The 25684-nt window shown below is 57.4% G+C and overlaps 1 protein-coding gene across 2 annotated transcripts in view; it reads left to right on the forward strand.

Annotated features, from left to right (window-relative positions):
* KIF26B (kinesin family member 26B) overlaps window positions 1-25684 on the forward strand; it is a 387325-nt gene that overhangs the window by 344385 nt on the left and 17256 nt on the right. For both annotated transcript variants that reach the window (XM_080651288.1, XM_080651289.1), the window contains one exon: window positions 25222-25384. In XM_080651288.1, coding sequence (XP_080507414.1) covers window positions 25222-25384 — 163 coding nt within the window. The remainder of the gene's footprint in view (window positions 1-25221; window positions 25385-25684) is intronic.

Genomic DNA, 25684 nt, shown 5'->3' on the forward strand with positions numbered 1-25684 from the left:
CCCGCAACCCAGGCATGTGTCCTGACCGGGATTCAAATTGTGCCTTTCTGGTTCATAGGTCGACACTCAACCACTGAGCCACACTGGCCAGGCTGTGCATTCATTGGTTGCCTCTGGTATGTGCCCTGACTGGGGATCGAACCCGAAACCTTGGCGTATGGGGACAACGCTCTAACCCACGGAGCCACCGGCCAGGGTCCTCGCAGCCAGTGAGGGAGGGAGAGAGAGGAGCTGGTTGGTGCCAGCCTCCCTGTGCGGCTCCCAGCTCCCAGCTCCCGTGGCGTGAAGATGTGTGCCTCGGGACCCGAATGTGTGTCATTTATGCTTAACACGGAACCAAATAGATATTTTCCAGGAAAAATGCAAAGGAATATTGGTGCTTCTGATTTACATAAGACGGCGGGTAATGGAGAGAGCTCTGTGTAAGGCGTGAGTGTGTGTGTGTGTGTGCGTGTGCGTGTGCGTGTGATGTGAGACACACACCCACACACATAGGTGTATTTAGCAGCCTTCACATGCACACGAATGCTGTATTATCTCCCCATTTACAGGGAGAACAACAGTTTGGAACTATTCGCACAAACTCCGGGTCCCGGTTTGTAGCATTCCGTTTAGAAATAAAACAACCAAAGTCTCCTGTTGCCAAGCAACGGCCGCAGTGCTAATGCTCAGTGTCGCTGCTTCAGACATACTCATCTTCATCATTCTAAGGCTGTAAGGCTGCGGAGAAGGGGGTCCGGGCCATCGTCAGGACACAGAAATCCTTTGCAGGAGGTTTAGCATCCGCCCCTCCCTTCACGCTCTGCCTCCACGCGCTTCCTGTCCACTGGCATCTCCACACTTAATCACGGAAATCCCAGAGCTGGTCTTGCTTTCCTGAGAGCTGAGGCCGCGACTGAACTCCGGGGCATGAAGCCTGCCAGGTTCTCACAGAGTACCAAGTCCCCGGGGGAGGGGCCGCCGGGACCCCGCTGGGGTCACGACCCGGGTCCTTGGCTGCTGGGTGGACAGGCAGACTCCGCACGCCATCCTTTTTGTTCCGAGAGCCACGCTCTGGCCTCTGAATTGGGAGCCGGTTGCTGGGCCCGCTCACCACCTCGGCAGCAACCGCAGTGTGCACTGCTCTTTGCTGCGGCGGGTCCCTCGTGGCTCATGGGCCATCGTTTTGGGGACAGAAGACTCCTCACTGGCCTTTAGCTTTTCAAGGTTTTCTCCTTTGATGTTCAGTCTCTGACATTACCAAACGCTTCTCTGCAGGTTCTGAACCAATCAGCAAACAGAGACAGGAGTCTGACTGGGACGCGGACCCCGTCTGCTTAGTCCTGGCAGGGGAATGGGGGTCCCCGCCTGTCCCTCCGCAGCGAGGACCCCAGGACTCAGGGATGGACAGGGTGTGTCGGCAGAGCAGTCACTCACCCGGAGAGTCTCGGGGCGCAAGTGGAGGAATGTGTGTGACCGGCAGGGAGACAGACAGATTGACACCCCCAGGCTGTCCATGCCCAGGGTCACCTTCCCAGCCCCCAGCCAGACCCTCTCCTCCCACGGGGAGAAGAGACTAAAGGGCAGGAGGAAGAGGGGACCTTTTTCTCGTGCTGTCCAGGGGAGAGATTCCTGGTTTATAGACTCGCTGGGTCGTAGGGAGGAGAACATCACCCCGACACTCCCGCCCGGCGTTCACCTGGCTCCAGGCAGTTCGCACGGTGCACCGAGGAGCTGGGACGGCGCTGTGCCACGCTGACGTGAGTGAGCATCACCGGAAGCGCTCACGGTCGTGGCTCTCCCGGCGCAGGAGCTGTTCTGCGTTCTTGATGGGCCTTTAATTTACTTAACAACGTGGGTCCTGTGATGCTCATCCTCGTGTTACAGATGGGGAAGCGGAGGCAGGGGTGAGGCTTGTCCACAGGGACACAGCCAGGAAGTGACAGCGCTTTGCTGTCCCCCGTGTGTCTCCGCGTCCTCACGTGGCGTCTGCCGTGCCGTGGTGTGCAGACAGCGTTTGCTGACATACACGAGGCAAGACCAGGGTCACAAGTATCTCCAGACCTTCGGTGTGTGTTCGCTGGCTGTGGGTGAAGGCGGAGGCCACGGGGTGGGGCCGGCTGTGGCCTGGTGGACGTCCAGGGTTGTCTCCCCATCTCCCATCTTCTGTGATGGCTGAGCTGGCGGTTGCTGGGCACCGGCAGCGAGGAAAGGGGAACAGAAGACAAAGGAGGAGGGAAAAACCTCCTTTCAGAACCTAAGCCACTTACCGGGGCTGAATCGGAAAAACCAATAAGGCCGGGCCACGTGGCTCAGGGGTTGAGCAGCGACCTCTGAACCAGGAGGTGGCGGTGCGATTCCCGGTCAGGGCACATGCCAGGCTGCGGGCTCGATCCCGTGTGGGGGGAGCAGGAGGCAGCCGATCAGTGATGTTTCTCTCTCCCTCTCCCTCTCCCTTCCTCTCTGACATCAGTAGAAACATATAAAAAGAGATGCTAAATGAGAAAATTAAAATCGCTGGGGTTCTCTCTGCTCAGAGCCTGTGTGCAGGGCCTGGAGCAGGTGGGAGGCAGGACGTGGGCTCCCGTGTTTGGGGGCTCTCAGGGGGGCCCAACAGGCTGAACCTCACCTTCTGGGCACCCCCAGGGCCGATCTCAGCCACTCAGCTAGTTCCCGAGTCTCTTCTTCTTTCTTAATCTCTCTCCTCTTTCTCACCTCAGAGCCTGGGAGTCTGTGGGGACCTTCCAGCCCCCCCCACCCCCCACCCCGGTTGGTGGGAAAAAGTGCAGGGCTCTCTGGGCTCCCCCGGGCCTGCCTCGCTGGGTGGGCTCGGCCGGAAGGCTGGCCGTTCCCACCGCCTCCTGATAAGACGGGGTTCAGAGCCCCCTCCCTGTGCAGCAGGCCCTGGAGGCATTCCCGAGGGAAGAGACTTCCAGGAGAGCAGGGTTATCGCCTGGTCTGTGTCTTGACGTTTGGCCGAGAACAAGGACGTTAGGGAGGGATGGGCGGGAGGTGCGCGAGGTGGCAGGGCTGTCAGAGGTGAGATAGCAGCTTCCGGAACATCGGCCGCCCCAGGAGCCGGGCTTCTGCGTGGCAGAGAAGACAGCCGTCTGTCTGTCGCTGGGAAGCGAGGAGGTCTCCAGGCCGGGCTCCCACAGAAAACGTGCAGCTGGTGGCTTGGCCTGGCCGGCGGTGCTCAGTGGTTAGAGTGTCAGCCCTCGACTGAAGGGTCTCGGGTTCGATTCCAGTCAAGGGCACGGACCTCCGTTGCAGGCTTGATCCTCGGCCCTGGTCGGGGCTCGTGTGCGAGGCAACCAATCGATGTCTCTCTCACGTGGATGTTCCTCTCGGTCTCTCCCCGCTCCCCGCCACTCTCTCTGAAAGTCAGTGGGAAAGGACTGAGGGGAGGTAGGATTAGCTCCTAAAAGAGGCGATGGCAGCCGGACGGAGGCGCTGACCCTGAGCCGAGACGGGGTCCCGCTGCGACCCTCGTCACCAGACACGCTTCCCGGCTTTCCCCGTCCCCACCAGCTGAGTCAGAGTGACCGTCCGACCTCCTCTCCCTCAGGAACACCGTGGGGACAGTGTGCGTGGCAGCCCCTTAAAGCCACGAGCCTCCGAGACACAAATGCTGGGTTTCACTGGATCTCAAGCAGGCGACCCAGGCTGGCCCGCGCGCCCTGTCTTTCTCTGCGCCTGGACTCCCCGAGCGCCGTCTCCTCGGCCAAGTGGACGGGGGTCCTGTCCTGGAGCTGGAGGTCCAGGCGGTTCTCACCGGGGACTGTGTGCCTGGTGGGCAGACACCAATGGAACAGGATCCCCCTAAGTTCCGTGACTGAACAGAGAAGTCACGGGTTTCCAGGATGTGAGTGGCCGTCCACAGCCTCCCCCAGCGAGGCCGCCCATGGGGCAGAGTGAGCAACGGGGGGCAGACGCTGCTGCACCCCCAGTCGTATCTGCATACTCCGCGGACTAGCGCTCAAGTATTTGCAGATACGACGTCACCGTGATTTGGCCTTTAAGTGCTAACCAAGCACCCCGGGCTCAGCCAGCAGGCCAGTCCCGCTCTGACGCTGGGCCGAGCTGGGCGTGGGGGAAGGGCTCTCTTTCCGGCTGATTTTCAAGGCTGACAACCTTGAGGATACATTTCACCTTGTGCTTCAGCCCCATGTGACCCAGGGGTTTAACTCCACTATTCGTGGGGCGCGGTGCCGGTCCGATCAGCCAGCGGCCTGGCTGGGAGTGTCAGCGGCTGCTTGGTTACAAGTCTGACGGGATAGCAAACGTATCGGGAAATAATGTGAGACACACAGCAGAATGCCTGTGTTCGTTCACCCATTTGGTAATTCATTCGCTCAGAAATACTGCTCGGACGCTTGCCGGGTGTTCAAGGCCCTGGGGGTGGGACGGAGTGACGCAGTCTGTTCCACTCAGAGGACTTGCCCTCTCGCGGAGATGCAGTCATGACAACCAAGTCCGAAGCCTGGTGACGGTGAGCACCAGGGCTGCCCACCCCAAGGACAGAGGGGCCAGGGAAGGCTGATGGAGTCAGCGGTGACAGCCACGGCCGGCCTGATTCTGACCCCTCTCTTCTCCCCTCCTCCCCTCCGCTCCTGCTCCATCCTTGCTCCTCCATCCTCACTCCTGCTCCATCCTCACTCCTCCATCCTCACTCCTCCATCCTCACTCCTTCTCCATCCTCGCTCCTGCTCCATCCTCGCTCCTGCTCCATCCTCACTCCTGCTCCATCCTCACTCCTCCATCCTCGCTCCTCCATCCTCGCTCCTCCATCCTCACTCCTCCATCCTCACTCCTCCATCCTTACTCCTCCATCCTCACTCCTGCTCCATCCTCGCTCCTCCATCCTCACTCCTCCATCCTCACTCCTCCATCCTCACTCCTGCTCCATCCTCACTCCTGCTCCATCCTCGCTCCTCCATCCTCCTCCTCCATCCTCACTCCTCCATCCTCGCTCCTCCATCCTCACTCCTGCTCCATCCTCGCTCCTCCATCCTCCTCCTCCATCCTCACTCCTCCATCCTCGCTCCTCCATCCTCGCTCCTGTTCCATCCTCGCTCCTGTTCCATCCTCGCTCCTGCTACATCCTCGCTCCTCCATCCTCGCTCCTCCATCCTCGCTCCTCCATCCTCACTCCTGCTCCATCCTCGCTCCTCCATCCTCGCTCCTGCTCCATCCTCACTCCTCCATCCTCACTCATCCATCCTCATTCCTGCTCCATCCTCATTCCTGCTCCATCCTCACTCCTGCTCCATCCTCATTCCTGCTCCATCCTCACTCCTCCATCCTCACTCCTCCATCCTCACTCATCCATCCTCGCTCCTCTATCCTCACTCCTCCATCCTCACTCCTGCTCCATCCTCACTCCTCCATCCTCACTCCTGCTCCATCCTCGCTTGTGGTGTTTTCTAAATGCCCACAGTCCATCCTTTAACCACTGAGCCCTTCACAGCTGGTCTGCCATTGGCTAGGATGATGTAGCTACTAGGCCAAGTGCAAGTCCGAGTCCGTGGCTACGTGTTGTCTTTGACGATAACGAATCATCGTATCACAAGTCGTGTTGCTACCAGACGAGAACAGCCAGGGGGGAGGAGGGAGGGCAGTGCAGGAGGCCGGGGTCTGGGCCCGCACAGCTCCGGCTGCTCCAGGAGAGCCTGCTTAGGCACAGCGATGCCTCCGAGGGGATGCCGCGTACAAATGAGTCGGGGCTGAATTCATTAAAAAACTGCCTCGAACGTTAATAGAGCGTTAGTGGGAGCATCCAGCCATAAACTCACCTGCTTCACAACGGGGTCGGGCTCAATTGAGCATTCATAGATTTGGGGGCCATGCAAATGAGGTGCCAATTCATTCCGTGTGCCGCTGCACAGTTTTCACAGTCCTACTCGTGCAGCAGCTGCGCTGGGGTACCTCGTAGTCCGCGCACGGGAGCCGAGCTGGATTTTGTTTGACTGCAGAGGCCTGAGGAAATGGAGACGCTGCTGGTGAACGGGTAGCAGTTAGAAGAGCAGGGGCTGTAAGAGACTTTACGATGGCCACTCCTTTGGGGCGACAACCCCAACCATCGCTACTTTTGTTTGTCCTTACCGCTCTTTCTCATCCTGCCAGTGAAGTCGGCCAGAATTGTCGGGGTTTCCCGGTTGGGGTGAAGGAAGGGGTCAGAGGCCCTGTTACACGCATGTGTCTCCTGGCTGCGCCCTGACATGGGTGTCGAACAGGCCTGTCCTGAGGCCCAGGGCCGGCCCTTCCCTTCAGAGCCCTGTCCGGGGCTCATTTCTCCCAGGAACCCCGCCCTCCCCTGCGCGAATCCCTGCGCGGACTCCCTGCGGTTGTCCTGAGCATTGCCAGCGTTTCAAAGCGAGATGCCTGCTCTCTGCCCTGCGGGAGAGCGGGGAGCCCCGTGGCCACGTCTGTTGCTTTTTCTTTTGGGCGAAGCAGGGAATATTGTGGTTTCGCGCCCTCCACAGGCCCCAGGATGCCCTTCAAAGTGCAAATCCATGGCCCCTTCCTTACACCCTCAGGGTGTGGTGTCGGCCACAGGACAGGGGTCCAACCCTTTCAGGGCCCGTGAAGCGCTTCAGGATTTAGGCCACACCCACCGTCTGACCACAGAGAGGGTGCCAGCCTCCGGACCCCGCCCTCTCACACCCTCGTGCTTGAAGGAGATGCCGCTCGCTCTGATTGCCATGGTCTGCTCACCCGTGTCCTGTGACAGCTACCAAGAACACGCTCCCCCAGGTGGCCCTGATTCCCCGTGAGTGAGCATCCTCCCACTTCTCTCACACGTGTTAGCTGTGAAATGTGTCATAGGTACCGATATGGACACATCGCTGCCCCCTGCAAAGATAACAGATCGCCTGCCTGCGTGCCCACCCCCAGGTGAGCGTCTGGGACACTTCAGAGCCCTGGAGGCCTGCGGCCCCGCCTTCCCGCGGGCTCCTGCTGATGGTGCGTGTACCGTCCCCTCGCTGGCTTTCCAGTTTTACCACCTAAATTCATGCCCCTAAAATACAGTGTTTAGTTTTGTCTGTTTTTGGCCTTTATGTCAAAGGAATCACTCTCTTCCCGGCCCTCCTGTAACTTGCGTTTTAAAACCAGTATTTCATTTTGGACACCCAGAGTGATGTTTATTAATTCTCACTGATGCGTCACTTCCCACTGGAGGAAGGTTGTCACAAGGCACTTGTCCTGTTGACGAACTGCTAAGAGATTTTAAGAATTGATCGTTGAATTTTGTCGAGCCCATTTCTGCATCTAACGAGATGGTCACGTGGTTTCTCCTTCAATCCTTTAATGCGGCGAATTGCATTAATCGGTTTTCTGATATTAGAAGCCCTCGCATTCCTGCCTGCTTACTAGCATTTTCCATGGCTTCTTTCAAGCATCGCCTCCTCTTCGAAGCCGGACCTGGTCTCCCTGCTGATTTTCCGCTCTGGGAAAGTCATTTCCGGTTCTCCCCGTGTCGTTCTGTGGTTTATTGTCGCCTCTGATGGCGTGTTTTATTTACTTGTTCATCCACTTTCTCTCCTGCAATACGAGCTCCTCGGGATGACACAGAGGCGTTTCCTCGGGTCCTACCATCTGCACTGATTTCACTTGAACCAACCTGCCCTGAACGCGCCTTCCTTAGCAGCGGGTGGGGATCAGCTTTGTGATGGCGGCCTCAGACCCGGAGGAACCTTGGGGCCACGAGACCTGCTCTGTGGCTGTCAGAACCCCCTTCCCAACAAGTGCAAAGGGCATCCTTTCGTGGTGTGAGGTGCAGGCGTTCCGGGGGCCCGGGGGCCGGAGGGGGTGCGAGCGCTGTGGTTCTGGGCTTCGCGCAGGAGGGAATTCCCACGTGAGGCGGCGGAGAGCAAGTGCAGTGAGTTGACTGAGACGGGGAGCGGGCCCACAGGCGGGCAGCCCCTTCAGCGGGGTGTGCTTCCTGTATTGAGGCTCACGTAACTGAGGGAGGGGCCAGGACATTCCATGGGGGGGGGCATTCAGAATCTTTCCGGGAAAGGGGCGGAGATTTCTCACAAGAGCTCCGTTGGCCGTTTTGTGTCCTCCTGTGGCCTTCCATTGCTGACTATGGTGGCGGGGCATGGCCTGTGGCATGCTAAGGTGCTACAGTGCGTGTACAGTGAGGCTGGGGTTGCCTGAGGCGAAGTCAGTCACCATGTCGGATCGAGCTGGTCTCTGCCAGTTTTAAGCCATACGTTCGTGGGGCGCGGGGGGCTCCTTCCTGGTTGGCCGTCTGTGGCTTTCATCAGTTGCAGCCATTTCGCCACGTGCCCATCTCGGTGTGGCGGGCGAGGCTCCGAGGTTGGAGCCGTACTTCCTGAATCCAGTGGCAGAAGGCCTTCACTCTGCCGGGTGGTTAGGGCAGTCCCTCCAGCCGCTGTGAGGTACGAATCACCAACGTGCGGGTGCGAGGCCCATTGTAAGGCACGTTCCAGGGAGAGCTACGAGTGTGAGGAGTCATCTGTGAAGGAGCGTCCTACGGCGGTAAATGCCGATGAACACGCGCTGTGGGTCCGTGTTCACCGCCGCGGCCCTCCAGGGGTCTAGGATCTGTTCGGAACAGTATGGCCCCACGCTCATTGCAGAAGTTTAGTCACTCAGACCCCCTCGTGGTGACACACGGCGGCAGGCTCGAGCTGGTGCCTGAGGACGGGTGGGGGGAGGCCCCGGGGCGCGTGAGCTCTGAGGCGAGGCTGCCCTGACTCCTGTCCCCAGATGTGGGTGGCAGCCCACCTCTCACAAGACCACCCATTCTGAGCAGCACCTGCACGGCCACGCACCCTGGTTCCCAGGACCTCCCCAGCGCCCTCCCCACCGTGACGGTCGGATTCTGAAAAGGGAAATCTCCCTGCCTGGTTTCATCTGGGCCCCTGCTTGACAGTTTCCTTTGGAAAGGGCAAATGGCCACTTTTAGAAATCATGCAGTCTGACTTCCCCAAACCAAAATTCTTTTCTTCACCAAAGTCACTCATGTGACCTGTAATCCTGATATATAAAAACCCTGGGTCCGTCACATCCACAACGACCGGAGACTCAACCTAACGCCCAGGCTGCGTGCAGCCGGCTCTGGTGCGTGGGGACGTGTGGCAGCGGAGACGGGGTTGGGGGAGGCGGGGCCGGCACTCACACTCTCTCACAATCGCACTCACGCACAGACACACAGTGCCCACCAGCTCACAGCCTTTTCTCCCTTCCTTTCCCTCCCTCCCAGATCGCTCTCGGAGCCTCTCTCAGAATGAGGAAACAAAACAGACTGGGCCTGAAGAGGCCCGGATGGAAGGGAGGGCGGACAGAGGGTGGGGCGGCCCCCACTGGCTCCACCCCCTCCCAGCCGGGATAGAGGGAGAGGGACACAGGGAGGCAGGGAGGCCTGGAGGACTGCTGAGAAAAACAAAGAGAGACAGAGACTGGGCGAGATCAGGCCGGCAGGGGAGCGCAGTTGGGGGCAACCAGGCCGGCAGGGGAGGGCAGTTGGGGGTGAGATCAGGCCGGCAGGGGAGCGCAGTTGGGGGCAACCAGGCCGGCAGGGGAGGGCAGTTAGGGGTGATCAGGCAGGCAGAGGCAGTTGGGGGTGAGATCAGGCCGGCAGGGGAGGGCAATTAGGGGTGATCAGGCCGGCAGGGGAGGGCAGTTGGGGGTGAGATCAGGCCGGCAGGGGAGGGCAGTTGGGGGTGAGATCAGGCCGGCAGGGGAGGGCAGTTGGGGGTGAGATCAGGCCGGCAGGGGAGGGCAGTTGGGGGTGAGATCAGGCCGGCAGGGGAGCGCAGTTGGGGGTGAGATCAGGCCGGCAGGGGAGGGCAGTTGGGGGTGAGATCAGGCTGGCAGGGGAGGGGAGTTGGGGGTGAGATCAGGCCGGCAGGGGAGGGGAGTTGGGGGTGAGATCAGGCTGGCAGGGGAGGGGAGTTGGGGGTGAGATCAGGCCGGCAGGGGAGGGGAGTTGGGGGTGAGATCAGGCCGGCAGAGGAGCGCAGTTGGGGGCAACCAGGCCGGCAGGGGAGGGCAGTTAGGGGTGATCAGGCAGGCAGGCAGGTGAGTGGTTAGGAGCCAGCGGTCCCAGATTGCGAGAGGGATGTCTGATTGGAGAGGGTGCAGGCTGGGCTGAAGGGAACACCCCCCACCCCCCACCGCATGAATTTCGTGCACCGGGCCACTAGCTTGTAAATAAAAAGAGCCACGTGATTGTTCCTCCAAAAGCCTTTCCGATGGAGTCGGCACCTCCCTGTGGCATTCAGTCCTCTGCTCAGGGACCCACTTCACAGGTCTTGGGGCCAGAGCAGTATTCAGACGCAGCCAGAGTCACAAAGCAGCCACTGTGTGAGGTGAGGGCCTTGCTGGGTGTGGCCTCCCTCCTCGGCAGGGAGCGGGCAGGGCGGCTCAGCGCTCTCTGTTCCCTTCGGTCAGGGATGGCTTTTCTCTGCTGCGGCTGCCGGGGTCCACACCCGTTCCTCCTCACAGTCTCTCTGGTTTGCTAGTTATTTGGTCTGGAAAGCAAATCTACGTTCTGTGTTTCCAGCATGGCCAGCAGCAGAAATTGGTCATTCCTGGTGATATTTTTTGTTTAATGTATTTTATTTCTTTAGACATCTTAACTTACTTAAACATGCCCGTCAGCTTCCCGCTGTTTCCCGTAATCTGTGTGGGCGTCTTGTGCTGCCGCTGTGGCTCGGCTGGGTCTTTGTCAAAGTGCCTGTGTCTCTGTGTGTTTATTTCACTCCTCCCTGGCCTTGTACGTGTGTGGGTTCTGGGACCTGGTGAACAGGGTTTATCTTCGTCTTCCCATTTGCTTCTCCCTCTGCCTGGCATCTCCAGCAGCTGAGGATAATCTACGTTATGTTCTCAGCCTGAAATACTCAGGACCACCCAGGTATTGAGAATTAAAGCTGCGGACTCGCATTAATCTGGCCTGTGGTTCCTGCTCTCTCGATAATTTCTTTCTTTTTTGCTCAGGGCTGAATTCCCAGACAGTTGTGTCTTGTAGATGTGAGCGGGGGAGTGGTTGTGAAGGGGAATTTTCTCTTAAAATGCTCACGTTGGGCAGGCTTTGGGCTGTCTTCTGTTTTCCATGCCCTTTAAGGCTCCATGACATTAAGCCGAATATTACCTGGTTTGGCAAATGTCTTCAGGGTCAGAGCAAGCCTCCATGTTCTGCTGGCTTCTCTGAGTTGCCAAGTCATTTATTTTTTGGCCATGAAATTCCTTACTCTTTTACAAGCCCAGCAATGCATTTAATAAGATTTGTGAGAAGATTTTACCCACAATGTTTAATCGTACTTGGTGCTTAAAGGACTTCTTAGCTAAGGAGGCTACTGTATTTATTGCTTTTTGCTATTTTTCTGTACTCATCCCTATTCCAAGTTATAACTAAGAGAACCACAGAATTTACTATCCAAACCTGGATACTTTTGAGAGTGAAAAGTGGTCATCAGTATTATTAATTTTCTGAGATATTTTCTGACAAATTCATTTATATTAGTGGACTTATAAAATAGTTCTGTTCAGAAATTACCTTCAAAAATAAAATAATTTCTTTTTTTTTTTTTTTTTTGGTTAATCCTCACCTGAGGATATTTTTCCATTGACTTTTAGAGTGGAAGGGAGGGAGACAGAGAGAGAAACATCAATGTGAGAGAGACACATCATTGGTTGCCTCCTGCATGCACCCTAAACTGTGGCCAGGGACTGAGCCTGCACCCGAGGTACATGCCCTTGACCAGAATCAAACCCAGACCCTTTGGTCCGCAGGCCGACGCTCTATTCACTGAGCAAATTGGCTGGGCAGTAAAATAACCTCTTACAGAAAAATCCATGTGCATCGAAGCAAAACAATTAAAAATTCCTTTGTATTGTTTGTTAGAACATCAAAACCAAGTAAGTAGAATAATTTTTCTTGAGGCGCCTTTGTGTGTGCTCATTGTTTTCGCCATGCCTGTACCCAGTGCATGTTAATGATACTTTCCTTAAGAAGAGTTTTTTCTAGTGTTGTCTTAGAGCCTCAGCATTGTTCTGTTTACCTAACTGCCTACCTGGGTATTTGTGTACATGTATGTGCATGTGTGTTAGCATATGAAATGATCTGTTTCTCCTGATAGAATTAGCGTAGTCTGGTTGAAAATGATTTAGAATTTATGTGCGCCACAACCAACCGAAGTTCATTTCAGTGGAACAAGTTTCCCAGTTCATGAGACTGTTATGCGTTCAAGTTTCCCGACTGGCGTGGCTCAGTGGCCGAGCATCGACCTATGAACCAGGAGGTCACGGTTCGATTCCCGGTCATGTGCATGCAGGAGGCAGCTGGTCGATGATTCTCTCTCATCATTGAAGTTTCTATCTCTCCCTTCCTCTCTGAAATCAATAAAAATATATTTTTAAAAAATTCGAAGATCTTCCCCCAAGTCAATTCCAGGAGCACAGTAGAATTTCAGAAGGAACCCTTTCCTGCTGCTGGGTTTGTGTCTGCCCCTCGCTCATTGCCTCCTGCCTCTGCAGGGTGTGGGGTCGTTCTCCCCGTTGGCAGTTCTGTTCCATTTAATCACTGCAGCTCAGTACAAGCATCGGAGGCGGACGTGTTTGTGTTTGACTTCATTACGGATTTGCAACTTATTTGGAACGAAATGGAATCAAAATTTAGCTGGTTTCCAACACTCCAGTACTTTTCTGTAGGACACGCAGACAGATTCATAAAATATGTCCTAAAGTTAAAGCTGTCTGGCTTTGTTGACGGCTTCCTTCTCTGTGAAAAAACTAAAAAAAAAGTTAAGTCATCTGTCGGTTTTTAATTTTATATCATTTAAACTGGTTTTAAAGTCTCAAATATTTCTCATATCCAACTGGTGACAGACAGCAAGAGACCTGCTCACTCCCCGAGTGGCGTGGTTTCTGTGCCACATAAGCTTCACCACGGAACTTCTGTAGCTCGGTTTCTCCGACTGCGTGTAACTGGTGCAGGTTTTGACGACAGCTGGTATTTCTCGGGGCAGAAACAGAGCTGCGTTTCAGCAGTTACAGATCGCGTGTGCGGGAACCAACTCCAAGGGCGTTTCAGCTCAGTTCCTCCGTTCTGTGGGGACACTGTGTCCTAAAGTGTGAACGTTCCTCTGCTCATCTGCACGTGCGGCTAACTGAGACCGTGAGAGATACAGTGAGGGTCTGCCTGCATCTCCCATCTTATTTGTTTGAGTCTTCGTAATAACACATTATTTTTAAAATGGAAAATTCAGGACGAAATCCATCAGACAGGATGCAGTGTAACCGGCATAACCTGAGACTTTGTGGGGCAGACAGGACCCGTGCCTAGACTAACTGCAAGCCCCCCGCAGCCCAGGCCACGTCTCCTTTGTGCTTGTAATCCCGGGTCGCAGCGGGCCCGCCTGTCGCCTGGGTCCCTCACACGCCTGTTGGGTGGCCGCCCCGCATGGCATGCGTGCTAGTGCGAAGGCCAGGCTGGGCGCCTTCTGGTTTTGTCGTGAGACCCTCCCAGGCCCCACCTCGCAGGGCGCAGTTTCCTCTGCTTGGACCTGTTGCCTTTCGGACCATCTTTTCTTCACGCCAAAGGGACTCAGCTGGACCCCACAAACCGGCCAACAGCCCTCGGGACCCACACACCCCGCTGGAACCCAACGGTTTGCTCTGAGACCGACGTGGTCTCAGGGTGAGGAACGCCGGTCACCGCAGACGGCCCTGACTGACATGGCCAGCGTTGACTCACATATCGACGGTTCTACTTCCTCTTCTTTGGGGACCGTGGTGGCACACATGCCTGATGGGGGCCTGGCGGTAGCTCGGCGTGAGTGTCCCCTGTCACCTGTCCTTGAAGGTTGTGGGCTGTGCACCCTCCGGACACTCAGGGAGGCTGAAGGGGTGCCTGTATGTAGGGGAGACCGAGCCGGGCGCTGGCGCTCCTTCTCCCCAAGGCGGTGCGTCAGCCTTGGTCTCGTTCTAACAACAGCCGCGATGAGGACGAAGAAAGGATGATGTTTGGGAAGCTCCGGAGCCAGGAAGCTGGGAAAGACTTGAATGCACACCCATTCGGTGTGGATTTAAATATTCACAGAAGGACACTCCCAGTCCTCATGGGTGTGCCTGGCCACTGGCAGGATTTTGAGAAATTGCCCAGCTAAGTACCTGCCGGGCAAACAGTCATGAGGCTCTCAAACCAAACCAGTCACCCCGGGTGAGAAGTGAGTTTGTGATTGAACTCACCACCGTGAACGAGGCGAACAACGGTGCCCCCAGGCCTAGCTTTTCCTCAAACAAAGTAAACATCACTGGGAAGCAAGTCTTCCTTCCTTCTTTTCGAGAAATGCATGATTCCTTCGTGTCCCTGCCTGTTAGAATGTCATGGGCTCCTTTTTACGTTATTAAGTGAACGAAACGTGGCCTCTGTAACATCTGTCTGCAGACTTGTACGAGTAACGGAAACCATTCTTTAACTTCACTGCCTTTCATTCTTTCCAGTCACTCAACACTGGTCTTCATGCCCAAAGCCAATGCAATGGGTGCCTTTTTTGAAGACGGTGAAACCACATGTGATGCCCAGAAGGCACTCTGACAGAGGTGCCGTCATTGCCCTCCTTGGATTGGTTATACTTGATTTCAGAAGAAGTTTATTCCCGGGCAGTACAGGGCTCAAGTGCTTAACAAGAGTCTACGTTTTCCCAGCTGGGGACTGGTTAGTGGTCAGCGAGTAACAAGGACCACGTTGGACAAGCATCTTCAGCACGAGCATCGGCAATCTGTGGCCGCCCCAGGGACGAGCTCGCCGCCGGAGAGCAAGCGGGAAGGCCTGTGAGCCACGAGTGCTCAAAATGCTAGTTAAAACCCACAACGCTGACAGTGCGACCAAGAGGTGAAATGGCACGCATGGCATCAAAGGAACGATCAGGAGATTGAAAACCAACCCTCAGACTGTGAGAGTCTTTGCAAGTCACATACTGAACATACGATTCATCTCCAGAATATACGAAGAATTCCTACGGTTCACAACCACCCAATTCAATTCAGTTAAAAAATGGACAAAGGCCCTAGCCGGTTTGGCTCAGTGGATAGAGCATTGGCCTGCGGACCAAAGGGTCCCGGGTTCGATTCTGGTTAAAGGCACGTACCTTGCTTGCAGGCTCCTCCCTGGCCTGGGCCCTGGGCAGGGCTCATGCAGGAGGCAACCAATCGATGTGTTTCTCTCACATCGATGTTTCTCTCTGTCTTTCCCTCTCTCTTCCACTCCTCTAAAATCGATGGAAACATATCCTCGGGTGAGGATAACAACAGAAAACGGACAAAGGCCTTGAATAGACATTTCTCCAAAGAAGATGTACAAATGGGTAATAATCACGTGAAAAGAGGCACCGTCAGGAGAGAAGTACCAATAAAACCACGCCCCATCCGTTCGGAAGACGGTTGTGGAGAGAGAGGACGTGTCGGCAAGGAGGTGGGACATGGCACCCTGTGCTTTGCGGCTGAGAATGTCAGAGGCTCCGCTGCGACGTCCAATCACGTGGCAGTGCCTCAACGCGTTAGACTAGAATCGCCGTGTTACCAGCAGCGCCCTCCTGGGTCCCCACTCCAGCAGCTCCCTCCTGGGTCCCCACTCCAGCAGCTCCCTCCCTCCCGGGTCCCCACTCCAGCAGCTCCCTCCTGGGTCCCCACTCCAGCAGCTCCCTCCTGGGTCCCCACTCCAGCAGCGCCCTCCTGGGTCCCCACTCCAGCAGCTCCCTCCCTCCTGGCTCCCCACTCCAGCAGCTCCCTCCTGGGTCCCCACTCCAGCAGCTCCCTCCTGGGTCCCCACTCCAGCAGCTCCCTCCTGGGTCCCCACTCCAGCAGCTCCCTCCTGGGTCCCCACTCCAGCAGCTCCCTCCCTCCTGGGTCCCCACTCCAGCAGCTCCCTCCCTCCTGGGTCCCCACCCCAGCAGCGCCCTCCTGGGTCCCCACTCCAGCAGCTCCCTCCTGGGTCCCCACTCCAGCAGCGCCCTCCTGGGTCCCCACTCAGAACAACGGGAGGCAGCACCTCGACCAGGGATGCGCACACGCACGCGCACAGCGGCTGCCCCAGAACCGGAACGGCAGACACAGTGCCGTGCCCGCGGGCAGGTGAACGAAGACAAGGTGGTGTGTCCGTCCCTGGAATGGCACGCAGAGGAACCGTGCACACGGGATCAGTGTTAAAACAGTGCGTGTATGTTGTGCCTGTTTTCCTATAATAAAGGAAGAGGAGGAGAGGCGGGTGATTTCCAGGCACCTGGGTCCCTAGGAGTGGCTAGGACTTAGTTTCCCCCCGTTTTTCCTGGGTCCGTGGATTGTGCTGGATGTGGGCGAGCTCCCACAGACAGACATCACAGTGAAGGGCCTTCGGTGCTGAACGCCGGGGTGAACACAAGCAGGAGAGGCACGCGGCCGCCTCGATCAAGGAGCGCGAGTGGAGGTGCAGCCAGAGTCCCCGGTGCCCAGAGCGACCTCAGGATATTCTGCGGCTTCTCTCCCCCTCCCCCCCCTGCCCCCCGTTCCCACCACCCCCCTGCCCCGGGCTGCCCGGCCCCGGTCCAAAGCCACTAACTCATCTTTACTGTCACCAATGTGCAGGGAGGAGGCCTCCCAGACCCTGTCAGTGAAGTAACAAGGGGGTCAGAGCCGTGGGCGTGCTGGTTGGCAGCCATCAGGCGGCACCAAGGGCGCCGTCGCGGTGAAGAACAGACTGGGTGGCGATGGTGCGTCACCGGGCCTCCTAGGACCACGGTCATTAACCCAGGGGCCTTGAGAAGGACACCGGCTGGAGGCAGGGCCACGGCTGGAAGGGGAGAGCATGAGTGGCTCATCCTGACCTTGACAGTCAGATCCCATGTTAAGCTCCACACGGCTGACTTCAGAGAAAAGCCACCGCGCAGGGAGAGAGGAGCTCGGGATCACAGGACGGGACACGTTTAGTCATCTCCTCCGTCCTCCCGACGATCCCGCCGGCCTCGCCTAACACGCCAGCGATGTCTTCTCTCAGGGGGTTGTCCTACACACGAGGGTGCCCCGGACACGCAGGCCAGCTGAGCAGAGATCAGACCCCCTGCCTTCTGCGCACAAGACAGGACACGGTCACGTGGATGCCCAGGAAGGGGCTGCTCGGGCTCATACCTGCATTTTCTCTATTTTATTTTGAAAGAGAGAAAGCCTGGGATTGGCTAAGTGGACCTTGGAGACTGGAATAGCCCCGATTGGAATCCAGCATGAGCATCGATGCCTCAATCCCTTGTTAGCCTGTCCATGGGACGTGGTGCCAGGCGGCTGGCCGGGTGTCCGGAGCGGGAGGAGAAACGCCCCTCGTACACCCGACACCCACACTGCTCTGTCATCCTGGGGCTTTGCTTAGAGACGGTGAAAACGTAGATGAGGCCCTTCCAGATATTTTCCTGCCCCCCCCCTTTTCTGTAAATGCATTTTTTTAGAAAGAATTTGACATGCTTGCAGACTCCACAGAGGCATGTCACCCCAAGGGGATCACAGACTGAGCTATGGAAGAGGCACCATCAAAATGCCACATCAGGCCTGAGCGTCACCTGGAACAAACGTGAAACTCATGGAAAGCACAGGAATGCTCTAAAACTACAATTCGGACACGGGGTAGGGGGTGCGGGGTGGATGAGATCGGAGAGAAGGCACTAGGCAAGCAAGAGGGTTTCATTATATCAAGAATTCGCTTATGATCTTCATTTTCTTTCATCTGGAGAATTCTTCAAAACCTCACAGAGAAGGACAGCAGAAATCAGGGGAGCGGCCCTGGTTACCATGACAACATGACTCTGGAGTCCATCTGTGTCCCCCACCGGGGCCCAGCTCCCTTTTGGGTGCCTGCGGGGATCTCCGACAGTGGAACTGAAACAAGCTCTTAACCCTGAGGATAAGCTAAGTTTCTAAACAGCACAATGAGCTCATCCTTACTCAGATATGCGTCATGGCGATAGCACACCGTAATCGAGGCTTCCTTACCCTCCCCCAGCAGAGCTGTCAGAACCACCAGGGAGGCTCCACGCAAAGCCAAGCCGCAGGGCCAGGCGGGTGTCTATTGCAAAGCGTCCGTAAGTAATGGCAATGGCTGGGGCCACGTAAATTGGGAGAAGGAAGTGAGATTTCAGATAATGTGAAAAACGAAAGGGCAGGATTTACATTGTCAATTGCATCATGTTCAAAGTTGTTCTTACTGCTCATCTGGTCCTGCCAGGTGGGTTAATGAACGAGCTAACCAACGGGCCTGCGTCTGTTACAGACCTGCCTGCGTGCTCAGTAAGCACAGAGGGTTTGCTATGAAGTCATTAAACACCCTTAGAGCATCTCAGACGGCCTTAGCATATGTGATTTTTAGCATTCTGTTCATTCAGGGGAAGCCTATGGTCTTATCCTTTTCTGTTTGTCTGCACGGTCAGAATTTGCCTTCTAAGTTATTGGGGGTTTTTAGTTTTGTTTTTCAGCAAAGTGATGACATTCCTAGCTCCCGATGATGTGAAACTAAGTAGAAATAAGAACAGGGTCCCTTCCCTTCTTCCCTAGAACTAGTAAGTCAGAAACTTTTTCAAAGTTACAGTAAAGAAAGGTCAACATTAAAGGAAAGATCAAGAAGCACAGCTCCTGCCTCAGGTGCGTAGGATCGTGTTGGAAGAGTAAGCGGCTGGGCACCTCCGCTCGCTCCTGCTTCTCACCGGCACTGCCCCCAAGTTCAGGGTCACGGAGGTACCAGTTCTAGACAACCACGCGCGAGGAAGATCGCAGCGGTGTCAGGGGCACCCCCAAATCCAAAGGGAGGCCGTTTGCTCCTTGGGGGTCTACAGTGAGAGAATGTTACTGTTCGTCCTTGTTATTGTTGGAGAACAGTAGGCACACCTTGTCACGCTGAGTGGCGATGGTTTCAGGACCTCACCAACAACCTGTCTTAGGTGGAGCAGGGCATGAACTCACGCCAGGTGACGTGATGGCCGGCCACCAAGCCTGGTCCTTCAGCCGGAGTGGGTGCTCTCTGCAGGTCCTCTTCTCAGCTCTCGTCTGAGGGCGAGCTCAGTGTCTCACACTGTGAATGCCCGGTCTGCAGGGGCACCCCGGCCCCCGCGCCGGGCCCAGGAAATGGCTGTTTCCCGGGCTTTACTCCTCAGGGCAGAGTCTGTGCTATCCATCGAGGTTGCCAGCATCGGGCCCTCTCCTCCCCAGCACCCAGAGGGCCTGCCTGTGCTCCTGCAGGGCAAGTGGAGCAGGAGCTGACACTGGGCAGCAAGCTCTTTTCGTGCAGGTGACTCCCGGGAAATGCCAGTGGGATGGCTGGGCCTGTGCCAAGCGCTCGGTACCTCTCTAGTACCAGAAACCAGATCGCTTGTGCCTTCACGTGTTGGCCTCCTTGCAGGGAATTGCTAGAAAGGCCACTCCTGCCCCTCAGAGGACTTCCCCGGCGGGAAGGTGTATGAAGTCTTCTCCCAGAGACGTGCCTGCCCACGAAGCCGTCGTGAGCGGGCTCACCAAGTCCCTTCAAACACATAAACCCAAGGGAAGCGGCTTTCCCCTGTGGAGCCATGGCTCTCAGTCTGTCGTAACTCAGCAGCGTCACAGATAAAGGTGCTTGTTTGGGACCCAGAAGTAAGCAGGCTCAGGACTCGTCCTCATCCATGGACGGTGACGCCACGTGCCCTCTCTAGTGGGTAAAGGACCAGTAGAGGGTGCCCACCGTGGCCAGAGCACTGGGCCCGGGTGCTGGTGTCTCAGCAGCCTGGTCGCAGGTACCCTGGGCTTCAGCAGGTCACTGGTGGTCCTTCAGGTGCCAGTACAAAAGGATGCTCACAGACCAACAGGAAGTGGATGGGAAGGAGGTAGGAGGAGGGTGCTGAGTGCCACTCGGGGAGCCAGAAATGATGTCAAGTTCGTGACTTCATCCCACCTCCCGTCTGTCTGCTTTTCCTTTCCATCCTTTCTCCCTCCCGCCCTCCTGTCCCTCCTGATGGCCAGCGGGTGGGGGCAGGGGCCTGGGCTGGGAACTGCTGCCCAGCATCTCGTCTCTGAGACGCCCCACCACACACCCTGGCAGCTGACAGGTAGAGGGGCCGGAAACTGGGACGGTTCCTGGAAGGCAAAGTGGTTCCTTCCTTGTGACCTTGGCGACCTCCACAGAGACGCGCTCCTCCAGGGAGAAGCAGGGCCGGGCGGAGGGGCTGTCCGTGGTGCTGAAGCAGGGGCCGCCCTGGTGGCTCCGGGCCCAGCACTGGTTCAGTCTGCGGGAGGCCATGGCGAACACCTGCCCCCCCCCTCCAAGCCCCTCCCTCCTTTCTGGGGAAGCGGACTCAGCACGGTCACGAGAGGAATAGCCTTTTTCTTGTGAGAGTACCTGACCCCCACGGCAGCCTGACCGCTTACATCAAGGCAGCCTGCACAGCTCCGCGACTGCCCCTAGAAAGGAGGTAAGTCCGGTTGGGTGTTGTAGGGAGCTCTAGCAGATAAAGGGTCTCTCTCCTGCCTTGGGTCCTGCGTGCGGGAGACCCCCACGGGCAGGAGACAGGACTTCCCGGTAACGTAGCCTTGAGGCCTGGGTGTTCTCCAACAGGGAGGGACAGTGGCCGTGGGACACCTCCAGCCTCAAGGTGTCTTTCCTTCGGTTTGAGCCCTGGCTGGATTGCTCAGTGGTTAGCACGCCAGCCCTCGGACTGAAGGGTCGCAGGTTCCATTCCGGTCAAGGGCACATACCTTAGATGCAGGCTTGATCCCCAGCCCCAGCTGGGGTGTGTGCAGGAGGCAACCAATCGATGTGTCTCTCACACCAATGTTTCTCTCTCTGTGTCTCTCCCCCTCCCTCCCACTCTCTCTACAAATCAATGGGAAGATATATCCTCAGGTGAGGATTAACCAGCACAACACAAAGTCATTCTGAAAAACTGCGTGGTTAGGGTGAGAGGGAGGAGGAGTGTGTGCGGATAAAACGTGGCTGTTTGAAAGAGCGGCACTGTCCTTCTGCCCCCAGTGTCACTGCTCCGTCCACTCCTGTCCTGCCCAGCCTGTCCTGCCCAGCCAGGACGCTCCCCCAGCCCCGGAGTCTCCAAGCCCCTCCCCCGCCCGGCCCTGGGGCTGGGAAAAGGCAGCCCTGCGCCCCAGTTCCCCTCCTCTGGCCTCACTCTTGGTGCAAAGGTGCAGACTGAGTTTGTGCAGATTGTTGCCCTGGAAGCTCTTTAAACCTTTTTATTTTCCCACAAAGACGCCGAGTTCAACCTGCCGCTTGCAGCCTTCCATCCCCTGCCCCGTCTTTCACCCCGTCCCCCATGTCGTCGTCGGAGTTAAAGGATCGGTGTGATGAGGGGGAAACCACAGCTTTATTGCCACCATCTTTCACTCGCGTGAAGATGTGTCTCGAGTCCGAGGCCCAGGCGCACGCATCTGTGGCGGTTTCTCTGGCTTCCCGTAAGGAGAGCTGAGCTGCTGGTTGCCAAGCAACGCACATCCCTGGCTTCTTCCCACAATGTGGACTTAAAAAACGTCCTGATGGCTCATGAATGGGGATCACGTGGGATACACAGGGCAAAGGGTTTGCTCTGACAACATCACCCCATTCTTTTCTGTCCTCGGTGTCTCTTCCTGAGCACGTACGGGGTCACGTGGACAGGGCTCGTCACGAGAAGCTTCATGGGACGGCCACGTCTTGTCACTCGCAGAGCTCATGACGGCAAATCTGCTGACTCACTAAGATGCATTTGTAACCCCGAATCGCCACGCGTGTCGCTTCCTGTCTCTTGCCGACGTGCGCGGCACTGAGGCTGAGCTGCCGGTGGGCGTGTTCCCGGCCGGGCTGAAGCAGGCCTCGCTCTGCCCTCTCACCCCCTCGGCCTGGGAACACGCGTCTCTTACAGTCTGTGCAGTGGGGCCCGCGTTCTGCATTTGTGAGCTTTCCGTTGGCGATTTCACTGTTTAAATTGCCCCCACCCCGCCCCAGCGTGGCCTGCGGTGCCGTCCAGAGTTCCCTCGTGCAAGAAGGCTGGGCGTGCCTTCCAGAGGAAGTCGTGGTGACACGGGCTCCTCCGTTCGCTGTTGGCGTGAATTTAATGTTCACGAACCAACAATGTGGTGCCTCCAGGAAGAGGAAGAGGATTCACGGATCTGTGGTCAGGCTGGTCGGGAAAGTCTTAACGTTACATCAAAGTGCATGATGGTCCCGGCCATGGCTCGGTTGGTTGGAGCGTCGTCCTGTACACCAATAGGTTGTGGGTTCAATCCCCGGTCTGGATACGTGCGGGAGGCAATCGATCGATGTTTCTTTCTCACATCAATAAAAATATAATCCCCAGGTGAGGGTTAAAACATAATAAACTTAAAAAATAAAGTGCATGATGAAGCTATGGGAAAGTGGCTGGCGGTACCTGTCGGCTCACAAGACGAGGGCTGATTAAATAAGTAAGTGCAGTGGGCAGGATCGCTGTGAGGGAAGGCCACAGGAAGGTACGGCCCTGCTGCCCAGGGTCAGGAGGGCTGCTGCTATAAGGAAATTAGTGCTTTATTATAAGGAAATTAGTGCTTATAATTCATTCTTTGTAAGAATTACCCATTCAATACGGTGTCTTGAAACAGAAACACATATGCAACCAGGTTACGTATTGACCTCCTGACCCCGTGACCCAGGCCTCCGGGACCTCACCCGTGTGTTTCCCAGGAGCAGCCCTGCCGTGTGCACTGATTCCGTGTTAACAGAACTGCTGTCACGAGAACTAAGAACTGGCTGTATGTGCGCACAGCTGAACCCCATGGGCGCCGTCTCCACTCCCCTCCCCCCGCCCCGAGGACCCGCCACGGCTCGGCCTGCGCGGAGCCTGTCTGCCCGGGCGGAGCAGACGTGACTTCCCCTCGGTCGTCGGCGCTGCTGGTGGCTGTGGCGTCCCTTCTGGATGCGTTGAGAAAGGCGTTCGATGTTTGCAGGCAGGCCCGCTCCTCCTCCACGCCCCGTGCATTCGCTGCGTCTGGGCTGCTGCGACAACCACCACAGACGGGGTGGCTTCAACCACAGGAGTTTATTTTGCAGTCGGGGGTTTGGGTCCTAGATCAAGGCCACGCAGATTCGGGGTCTGGAGAGGTCCCACCTCGTGGTTCCTGGACGGCGTCTTGTTGCCATAACCTCACGTGGTGGAGGGGGGTGAGGGGGCTTCTGGGCCTCGTTCACAAGGGCACTAACCCGTTCATGGGGGCCCCACCCTCCTGACCTAATCACCTCCAAAGGCCCACCTCCTAACACGATCACATGAATTTGGGGAGGACACACATTCAGCTCCTCTCCTTCCCCACTCTGTTGCTGGGTGTTTCGCTTGAAAGGAAACCCTGGCATCTTTTTAAATTGCCCTGGAACTGAGCCCGAGTGAGCCTAGCAGCCCCAAACGGGCACCTGAATTGGTCCCAGATGGAAAGGAAAAACGATGCTCCTCACCCGTCTGTCCTCCCCGAAGGCCGATGCAGGTCACGTGAGAAATGTCTCCCCATTTCCCAGGTCTGGTCTCTGAGGACGGTGGCCTGTGTGTCACACTGAGTCAGCCCAGCGGGCCCGCCCCCCTCAGGGAGCTGTGCAGCGGGCTGACGGGCACAGAGGGGAGGACAAACCCATCACCTGACGTTGTGAACACACACAGGGGTGTAAGCACACACGGGTGTGAGCTGAGCGTGCACAGGGTGTGAGCTGAGCGTACACGGGTGTGAGATGAGCACACGGGAGTGTGAGCTGAGCATGCACAGGGTGTGAGCTGAGCACACACGGGAATGTGAGCTGAGCGTGCACAGGGTGTGAGCTGAGCACACACGGGAGTGTGAGCTGAGCATGCACAGGGTGTGAGATGAGCACACACGGGAGTGTGAGCTGAGCGTGCACAGGGTGTGAGCTGAGCACACGGGAGTGTGAGCTGAGCGTGCACAGGGTGTGAGCTGAGCATGCACGGGTGTGAGATGAGCACACGGGAGTGTGAGCTGAGCGTGCACAGGGTGTGAGCTGAGCACACGGGAGTGTGAGATGAGCGTGCACAGGGGTGTGAAATGAGTGTGCATGGGTGTGAGCACACATGGGTGTGAGCTGAGCGCATGGGGGTGTGAGCTGAGTGTGCACAGGGGTATGAGCTGAGCACACATGGGTGTGAGCTGAGCATGCACAGGGTGTGAGATGAGCATGCACGGGTGTGAGCACACATGGGTGTGAGCTGAGTGCGCACAGGGGTGTGAGCTGAGCGCACGGGGGTGTGAGCTGAGTGTGCACAGGGCGCCTGGGAAGTGGGCTGCCTCCCGAGGTGAGATAAGGTGGCGGCAGCTGAGCAGACGTGTGGCTGGAGGTGTGAGCCGCCCTCTAGAAGCCAGGCAGGGAGGAGCTGGGACAAGAACAGGGATGGAACCAGAGCCTCCTCCAGGTCCATGTTTAAAGATCCTGGAAACGGTAAACGCCTGGGCCTCCCCCTCACGCTCAGGGCCCTGGCCCCCTCAGCCCCCACGGAGTCCCCAGAGGAGGTCTTTCTGGGACGTCCGTGTTCCGTTGCTGACTGAGTGCTGGGGCTGTGTCTGTGTTTCACCACTTTTAGGAACAGGAATTCCTGTCTTACACTCTGCAAATATGAGTTACACGACAATAGCAAGAAACTGGGTGCGACTCCTTGGCAAAAGGGCCTTTGCGTGTTTTATAAACACCCGATCTTCAACGCAAGTTCCCAGCTGGGGGGCTGCCTTTGTGGCAGGGGTGTCCCATGGGCAGGGGTGTCCCATGGGCAGGGGTGTCCCGTGAGCAGGGAGGGGTGTCCCGTGAGCAGGGAGGGGTGTCCCGTGAGCAGGGAGGGGTGGCCTGTGGGCAGGGGTGTCCCGTGAGCAGGGAGGGGTGTCCCGTGAGCAGGGAGGGGTGTCCCGTGGGCAGGGAGGGGTGTCCCGTGAGCAGGGGTGGCCCGTGAGCAGAAACTCGCGGGAAAGGGCCGTGTGTGCGGCCGGCAGTGGCATCACTGGTCACAGCCGTCCTCCCGCTCTGTCCCCAGGCCTCTGTGTGCAGTGCCATCTGGGCACAGACAGGGTGCCGTCACGGCCGGGTGCCGGGGCCAGGGGAGGCGCTTGCCTGAGCTCTGTGCTGGGGGTGAGAACCTTGCTCGGCTGCCAAGTGCGAAGAGCCTCGTGCTAGAGTGAGCTGATGGGTCCGCCATGAAAACCCACTGCCCGCAGCCGCGGCCTGCGGAGGCCGAGCCCCGGGCAGTGCCCGCTCACACAGCCCCGTGCCCGCAGGGACAGCAAGCTCACCATGCTGCTGCGCGAGTCCCTGGGGAACGTCAACTGCCGCACCACCATGATCGCGCACATCTCGGCCGCCGCCGGCAGCTACGCCGAGACCCTGTCCACCATCCAGATCGCCTCCCGAGTCCTGAGGATGAAGAAGAAGAAAACGAAGGTAGGGAGCTTGGGGGGTGGGGTGAGGGGGGCGGGAGCCGCTCAGAAAAGCCAGATCGGCAGTCTCCCCATCCCCAAGGTGGGGGGGGGGGGGGCGGGGGCGGGGCGGGCTCAGCCTCCACCTGGGGCAGGAGTGTCCACCTGGGGCAGGAGTGTCCGTCACTTCCGGGCCCCACAGTCGGTGCCTTTTGGGGTCATCCAGCCTGGACCCCTGACCGGAGTGCTGTCCCCTTTGCACGTCCACATGGGAGGGACGGAAGGGCTCACGCTCCCACCGGCCTTGGTCCCACGGAGACCAAGA

The sequence above is a fragment of the Plecotus auritus genome, assembly GCF_963455305.1.
Source record: "Plecotus auritus genome assembly, chromosome: 14".
NCBI classification, from domain to species: Eukaryota; Metazoa; Chordata; class Mammalia; order Chiroptera; family Vespertilionidae; genus Plecotus; species Plecotus auritus.